General features: G+C 36.0%; 1 protein-coding gene across 1 annotated transcript; it reads left to right on the top strand.

The window, feature by feature from the left end:
- Positions 1-3,853: 3,853 nt before the first annotated feature.
- On the top strand, positions 3,854-7,140 carry NDP (norrin cystine knot growth factor NDP). Its single transcript, XM_070943503.1, has 2 exons — positions 3,854-4,027; positions 6,649-7,140. Exons 1-2 carry the CDS (start codon positions 3,854-3,856, stop codon positions 6,874-6,876), a joined length of 402 nt encoding a protein of 133 aa, XP_070799604.1. The 3' UTR covers positions 6,877-7,140.
- The last annotated feature ends 1,854 nt before the right edge of the window (positions 7,141-8,994 follow it).

Below are 8,994 nucleotides of genomic sequence, written 5' to 3'. Positions count from 1 at the left end.
GCAGTAAAATTATAAGGGGCAAAAGACTATCTTAGTAATAGATAAATAAGTCCATTTCAGTTCCAAGAGTTACTCATTGCTCAAATGTCTTTCTTGTTCAATATTTTTGAAGCATGTTTTAAATTTGTGAGACAGTGATTCCTAATAGGACAATTAACCCTCTATACTTGCAAGGGGGAAGTAAGAGGATGCCTGTGAGGCATATGCCCCCTTTCCTGGTATCTACATGTTTATATTATGTATGTGTGTCAATTTATAATGGAGGCCTATCAATATACAGCTATATGATCATAGAGGAGTACATAAAGTAATTAAACCAGACTTCAAAAAAACCCATATATTGGTAATAGTTGTTTGTCATTTAGCTGGAGATTGTGGGTCTTTTGGGCATGTAACAAAAGACTGCAGAAGGAGGCCTAGGGGAGCCTAATGATTGCTTTTGCAAAGATCATCATTGGGCTGCATTATTATTAGGATGATTCATCACACAGTCAGCCAGATGTTCAGACTGAATTTGGTATTTTTGTCTGCCTACCAAGTCCTTCCTAAGGGATAGGCAGATATGGATGTTTGACGGTGTTACATATATCATGAAAGGATGTAAGCTGTTCCAAGTAAAGCTGCCTTTTGCAATTGACTGATGTGAATTTGTCAATGTCAATGGTATTCAAGTGGTGCTCCAATTGTTTTGGGATTGCAGCAAAGGCATCTATTATTACTGGTACTACCTTTGATTTCTTTTGCCACAGTTCTATTTCTATTTGCAGGTCTTTATATTTTGTTATCTTTTCCAGTTCTTTCTCTTCTCTTCTGCTGTCTCCAGATACTGCCACATCCCATTATTTTCACTACTATTGTAATATACAAAATGAAAACAAGAAATGTTACCACACCATACAAAACAATATATAAAAAGAGAAAGGAAAATTATTATAATACATGGTGACAGCATATATCCTGGGAGTCTTGGTGGCACAGTGGTTAGAATGCTCTGCCCACAGCCTGGAGTTCAATCCTGACTGGCTCAAGGTTGACTCAGCATTCCATCCTTCCAAGGTCGGTAAAATGAAGACCAGATTGTTGGGGGCAATATGCCAACACAGAGAGTGCTATAAAGCAATATGGAGTGGTATATAAGTCTAAGTGCTGTTGCTATTGCTATATATTAAATCTTATTAAACATTCATGAAGTAACATTGATAAATCTTTCCATTAATTCAAGGAAACAGCCAATTTGAAGCCCAAATTTTCAAATAGGGAGTAGCAGTATTTTTTCAGTGAAAGTACAATCAGTCCTGTTCAATATTCTTTGGTTTGACACTTTCTCTACTTAATTATTTAGAACATTTTAAAATAGCTTTTGAAAAAGTTTCAGAAATGATAGAAGTTGCTGCTATTGCCTTTTTCTTTCTTATCTCTCCACACTTTGCTGCCTTCCTGGTTTTCCATGATTCGGGGGGGGGGGGGGGCACACCCACAGGCAAAATTCCCCCATATGCGTTTCGATGGGATTTAATTAAGGTGTGGGAAGCCACGAAAGCAGCAGAGTGCTATAGTGAGGGTACAATAAGACAGAAGAGTCTCTTCAGTCATCTCATAAGGAGCAGAAGTGCTAGAATAACATGTTCTTTTTCTTGGTAGCAGTAGTGGCATAGTTTTCCCATCAAACTGAATGAGAAGTAGGGATGATGGGGTACAAAATTGGCATAGCATTAGCTTTCACTAAGTTGCTGACATCCTGCATTCCCAACACTTTACTGAGCCAATTTAATTATGACCCAACCGTTGAGTAGGATGTCTGCAAGGGTAATGCTGCAGCTTGGGTTTTTACTTCTTGATGGTTTCCTGGTGCCACACAACACTTCCCCAAGCTTTTTCATTTTAGTGGAAAGATGGCTTTGCAGCTTTCTCTCTCATGAGAACAGTTTGAAAACAAATTACTACGAAAATGCTCAGCAAGCTAAGGATGAGGATAAGGTGAATTGCTAGTTCAGTATTGTGCAGTTGGCTGAAAGAAACACTGTTTAATTTACCCAGATACAATAGCATTTCTGGAATGGCTTTGGTGAAGACTGTGAAGGTGCCTTATTTTTCTCTGTACGTCAGTTTGTATACTAAACCATATTATTTCTAAGAACTGACCTCATGTTCACAGACAAATTAACTTTGTGAACAGAATTTATGTACTTTTTTCCCTTCCTACTGGAGTGTCCAACTTCTAGATTTCTGTTGGAAAGAAAATAAATCACTTAACTCTTCATATTGCCTTCCTTGATGGAGATAAAGAATGTGGGGGAGATACCAAGCAGATGGAATAGAGGATGTAGCTCTGTCCTTGAATAATTACGTCACTATGGAAAGTCTCTTTTCTTGATGGTTGCCTCGACAGCAAGAAATGACAGCTCTTATATGCTAATGGAAATGAACATAATAAGTTTAGTAGTTGAATAGTAGCTGCAAGATCAGAGTTCCTGTTGATTTATCAATTGGCTCATGTCTACATATATATCACTGGATAAACATTTACAGTTATCTCTCTATGAATAAAGATAACGTATATATCTTTTCAGCTTTCAGACTTTCAAAAATCAATTTTGCAACTTGAAATCATTTATATTTATAGCCCCATCATTTTATAGATTTTCAGCATTTATATTTTAACTATTGCATTCTTGTTTTAAAGCAATTTGGAATGAGTTTTATGGTTCTTTTAAATTAGCAGCTACTTTTATTGAGTATTTCAGTAATTAGTATTTTAAGGCCTGATGTGTTTACATAATTATTTGACTGTATTTGAATAAATTAAGAGAGTTAATTAATAATAGCTGTTCTTTTCTCTCAGGTGGAAAAACTAATTTTCTCATAGGTGCATATGAAAATAAAACCTGCTAATAACAGAGTCATATTTACATTTAAGATCAAGATTTTTATCAGATTGTGCCTTTATGAATGATTTTTTAAAAACTTTGTTTATAGCTCTATCCTCCTTATAGGTATTCTTTTTTTCATACATGTATTTCCTATTTAATGGAGCACATCTATCATGCGTGTGTTCACATACAGACATGTGTAGCCTATTTGCATGTGCAGATGTAAAATCTATTTTTACCTTGCAAACAGTATTACATCCACTAATTCCATAAGTCTCATTCAGTACATTTTAATGCGCACAAGCATGAGTGGGTTGTATATTTGTAGACACAAATATATGACTGAGGAACTCGCTTTTGTAATGACAAGGCAACCCACCCAGGAAAGGGAAGAATCCAATTTCTCTTTCTCTTGAAGCCAAACCAGCAACTCTGATGAAACACTGTCTTGATCTAAACCCCTAGAATAGGCCTTTTATTATGACATGTGGATATACAGGCATTTACATTTAGAAACCACAAATGCCTTGCTAATTTTCATTAAGTTGGATCCCAGTGGAGAGATTTCATCACCCACATTTCAGGATTAAAAGTTAAAATCCTCCCCACTATAATGTCAATAGAAGAGGCCTTAAGCTTGGCAAGGTTTGACCCTTATTTTCATTATATTTAATTTGGGACAATGGTTACTCCATAAGTGTTTCTTGGACCTCATCAGCACTTTGAGCTCCATTGTAATTTATGCCTCTTGAGGCCATTGTGCTGTTTTCCAGGAGTGTAACTTATTTATTTTTATTCCAGCTATGAAGGAGATGTTTTGATGGATTATAACCTCAGCAAATGTCTAACCCCAAACCGGCAATGACAACCTGGAGACTTAAAACAGACCCTCTGCTTTCTTGGCAAAAGACTGGGCCTCAGTCTTTAGAGGGCTTCTGATACTCTATCTCCCTCTACTGGTACTCCTAAGACATTCACTAAGGATGGGAAATCATGTCATTGCGGCTTCAATTTCCATGCTGTCCCTTCTGGTAATAACAGGAGATACAGGCAGTAAAAAGGATAGTACCTTTATGATTGATACGGACCCAGGGCGATGTATGAGGCATCACTATGTTGATTCTATCAGCCATCCTTTATACAAATGCAGCTCAAAGGTAAGTGTTGCTGGAAACTTCTCAAGCTACGTGGAATTATTACAAGCACTACCAAACTTGTAAGGAAGGACAATTACATTTTCTAAAACCAAATATTAGCTTAATATCAATACATAATTGCTTATAAAATTAGGTTAATTCCAGAGATGTTTTGATATTATGCAAGATCATCAGAAAATGATCTTTTATTACTTGATGTGATGTAAAGATGCATGCTTCTGTCCACTTCATTTTAGAGAAAGAAGCTGAACTAAAATTTCAATCAACTTCAGTTCATATAATAGGAGAGAGTTCTTTCCATAATCTATCCTGTAATCATAAAACCATTATTTATTTATTTATTTGTTTTTATTTATATCCTGCCTTTATCATTTTTATAAACAACTCAAGGTGGCAAACATAACTAATATTCCTTCCTCCTTCCCCACAACAACCCCTCTGTGAAGTGAGTTGGGCTGAATGAGAGGCGCAAAATCACCCAGCCAGCTTTTGTGCCTAAAGAGGGACTAGAACTCACAGTTCCCTGGTTTTTAGTAGTTTAACCAAACTTTTTATTTCTGCTCTACACAAAAATCCATAAAGGATTTTCAGTCAACAATAAACATAGATATTATCTTTTCTCTAAATCAAAAAAGCAATTTAGTCATCTCAGAAATTTCCATCATCTTCAACAACCATTCCTCCATTGTGGACAATTTTTCCATGTTTGTGCATACAATAATCTCACTGCAGTTATCACATACAAAAGCAATGTTCCCTGACTTTTTCCAGCAGTTTCTCCATCAGTCCCAAAAGAAAGACTTCTGTTCTCAGTTGTATATCTTTAAAATGCTCTGCATCAACATGTGTATTTGAATCCAAAACTTTCTAGTTTTCTTACATGTCCACTAAACATGATAAAATGTCCCTTGTTGTTTGCATTTCCAATTTGAATTTGAAGTGCTATTATACATTTTAGACAATTTCTCTCCTGATATATCTCAACAGTACATCATTTTACAAAAAATCTCTTTAAGATTATAACAGCCTAAATTTCAACCCTTTCAATCACATATTTTCCCTTTAGTCTATCTGTATATTAAAACTAAAATTCATAGCCTACCTTATGATACATTATTTAACCTGTTTTTCCTCTGTTTCAAATTTCAATTTATCAATTACATGTTCACCAATGCACAATTGTACTTCATATATGGTCTTATTTTGTTCCATAGCATATACAGATGGCTGAAAATTTAGACAAATTTAGTGAATTCCTAAATAATGTAGGGAAGGGGTGTCAAACTCAAGACCTGCTTAGATCTGGTTAGATTTGGCCTGCAGGGCCACCCTAGAAACAGCTAAGGACTTGCCCAAGGTGCCTCTGCCAGTGAAAACAGAGCTCACAAGGGCCACATGCAGCCCTCCTGAGTTCCATTTTTACTGGCAGAGGGTTGCACTAAGGCTGTCCCAGCTGAAAAAGGAGCTTACAAGGGCTGCGTATGAACCCCCCAAGCTCTGTTTTCACTGGCAGAGGGTTGCAGATGGCTGTCCCAGCTGAAAATGGAGCTCGTGAGGGCCCCTCGTGAGGGCCGCAGGAGGCTGTCACAGTTTCTCTGGCAGAAACGAGTGACATCATGCTGGCCATTCCCACCCTGGCCATGCCCATCCCGGCCCTCCGAGGTCAAACACAACCCTGATGTGGCCTTCAATGAAATCTAATTTGACATTCTTGATGTAGTGGGTTCAACTGCTGTAATTTTACTTAAATTAAGTGTTTATTAAGTTCCTTAATAAAGGAACTCTTCATTGTTATTATTTCACCCAAACATAAACCTTGACTACAAGGCTAGCGACAATACTAGTCTAGAATCTGAATTTGTATTAGAATTTAGAATCTGAATTTGTATTAAATTGTATTCTATGAAGTGACAGATTATGTATCTGATCAAAATGCACCATTTTTAATTTGCCATAATAAATTACTTAATTTTTGCAATATTCAGCATTTTAGTTAGGTTATTTTACAGCGTGATCTCATGATTCCCCTTTCTTTAGGTGGTACATGGTGTAAAATTTTATAGTTGTGAGATTTTGTTGAGTTTCTCTTTGTGGCATGCTGTTCCATCATTCTGAAGTCTCTCTGGTTGCCCATGAATCCTGATTAGAAAAAAAAAAAAACCCTTCCAGACAGTTCCTCATAAATTTCCCTTCATAAATTAAATGTGAAAAGTCAGGACACACACACCTTTCAATATATACTATATACAGTATACATGGTGAGAACTCCATCAGCTTTGTTCTTCTTTTGAAAGAAATGTCTTTTTATTAAATTGAATGGGAGTGATTAAAAATACACTGAAAATATTGATATACCATGCAGATGCTTATATAGTTAATACAATATGCACTGTCCATGATATAACATTTGGGATATGGCTATTTATATGTGCAAGGAGGATTACTGTAAGTTTTATACAGACTTTAAAATGGCTCAACAACATATATAAGACTTCACCAGTTTAATGATTGGGATGTAAGAATCATACAGTTCTGAGCCCCACATTTTCTACTTGTATTATATGTTGCACTCTTTAGGGCTAACTCTTCTTTTCTGATCTTTTGGTCTCCTTTCTTTACAGATGGTGCTGCTGGCTCGCTGTGAGGGACAGTGCACTCAGACATCACGCTCAGAGCCAATGGTGTCCTTCAGTACAGTTCTGAAACAGCCTTTCCGATCCACATGTCATTGCTGCCGGCCACAGACTTCTAAACTGAAGGCTATGCGTTTGCGCTGTTCTGGTGGAATGAGACTTACTGCCACCTACCGCTACATCCTCTCGTGTCACTGTGAGGAATGCAACTCTTAGGGGAAAATCTGCTGTAGCAAAAAACAAAACAAAAACAAAAACAAAAAAACAAACAGGAAGTAGAAATGCTCTTCAGCAGAACTTCCAGAAGCAGAAACAACTAGGGATAACCTTCTGATGGTTTGCTGTTGCTACAACCAGGAATATTAGAATGGATTTCATTGGTGAGAAGGAGCCACATGGATACATGGGGGTTGTACCCAAACAATACAACAGACACCAGAATGTATAATTGCACATCGTTGCTGAAGATGTAATCATTTGTGATGGTGAGGAATGGGAACATACATTGTTAGAAATCTTTCATTCAGGTTCTTCGGGTCATTTTTCTATGTCAGTGATTCTTTAATATTGAATAAGGTCAACTTAAGAATTATGGCTCTTGGTTTGAATGTTCAGCCAGCAACACAAAAGGACCAGGGACATAGAAAATGCATACAGTGGAAGCTATTATGTGGGAAAACAATTTATTCTACAAGAAAACAAAGACGCCTTCCCTGTATACAGAAGCCTATTGTGTCTTTTAAACATGTCCTTTAGTTTATAGTGGCCATGAAAACAGACTGCATTGAATAGTAAAAGATATATTTTATATGGTCTGGCAGCAGTTAGACAAGTTATTGTGATTTAGGTGCAATTACAAAATAAATAATAGAAAATTTATGGAACTATCAGTGTGGATTCTCCAGTATATTTACAAAGTATATTTACAGTCAAAAGTTGAAATCTGGAAAACAAGCTCCTCCTCTTCCTCTTTCTCTTTCTGCTTCCGCTTCCCCTTCTCCTCCTCCTTTTCTTTCCCCTTTCCCTTCCTTTTCCTCTTCCCCCTCCTCTGTCGAGTGTCAAGTAATCCCCCCAAAAGAAAATGTTACACATTCTTGGTCAGTATTATAATATTAATCTAAATCTACCAAAATAATAATACTTGGTTTTGCTTTCATTTATATGTAAAAACAAATTTAAATAAAGATTTATCTTAAATGTATGTATCACTCAGAAAAGGTAATATCAACCAATTACTCATAATATAGTAAACTAGTATGCTTACATTTTTATAGTGGAACCATAAGATTTTTAAACTTAAATTCATTGACTCATTGTGCCAAATACACTGTGGCTCTAGGTGGGAGACTCTAACAAAATGATTTATTCTGGAAACATAGGTTTAATAAATGTTTCACATTTAAAAAAAAGTTCTTCATGAATTTTGTAATTCACTGAGATATTTTTAAAAAGAGTTATACCGATTACATTGTATTATACATTTTCCAACGAATATAAATTCCATTTTCAAAGTTACACAAAAGAGAATTATAGAGAGTAAAAGAAGGATAGAACTGGCATTCTCATCACAAAGGCCTTGATATAAGGATCTTACCATTATCACTATAGCGTACAATGATTTTGCTTCACATAGACTTGTATAAAAATTTAGAGTGATTCCTGGATGCTGATTTGTGGCTCCAAAGAAACTGTCAACTCCCCAATTAATTATACTATAGTCTAACAATTACAGTCATATTAATATCGTTAGCATAATTTAACTGATTAAACACATAAAATGGGGGCTTAAACTGAGAAGGCAAGCAGCCCATCTGTTCTATGTCATATATTCTTTCTGGAATACTTGCCATGTAGAGTAACCAGAATTTTGACAATTAAATCAGAGAGATGCCATTAAATACACAGAAAGAGTCCTCTTGGTCTCTTGGGGGATGGTTGCCTGGCTAATGGAAACAACAACTGAAAGGACCTGCTGAATATCTAGCCAAGCAGCTTTGTGAATTACACAGCCATAATTATGATCATCCAGGAAATGCCAAAATTCATTAGTATTGACCATTCATCAATAAACTGCAAGGAGAGAGAAAGAGAAATTAGTGGCAGGTGTAAGCTACTTTCTGAAGTTAAATACTTTTCACAAAGATATCATTCATGGCAGAAACTTTTAGAACATTTGATCAGATATGCATTGTTTCAGAATGATCTTTCCATTGCCATGGTGAAAAGTATTTTGAATATTTCCCCCATTTTTTCTTTTACATTTCTATTTCTGTTTTCTATGTTGATATACAGCTACTAAAATTGTCTGTCTATGGTGGAAACTGGTAATATGTG

This window comes from Pituophis catenifer, unplaced genomic scaffold, assembly GCF_029215685.1.
Source record: "Pituophis catenifer annectens isolate HBS135680 unplaced genomic scaffold, rPitCat1.0.hap2 SCAF_4, whole genome shotgun sequence".
Classification (NCBI taxonomy): Eukaryota; Metazoa; Chordata; class Lepidosauria; order Squamata; family Colubridae; genus Pituophis; species Pituophis catenifer.
This window is presented reverse-complemented; position numbering and strand designations above follow the sequence as displayed.

Excerpts from the sequence above, each read along its gene's own strand:
- NDP (XM_070943503.1), top strand. The coding sequence starts at position 3,854 with ATGGGAAATCATGTCATTGCGGCTTCAATTTCCATGCTGTCCCTTCTG. Across the intron at positions 4,028-6,648 it reads TATACAAATGCAGCTCAAAG|ATGGTGCTGCTGGCTCGCTG; the intron begins GTAAGTGTTGCT and ends CTTTCTTTACAG.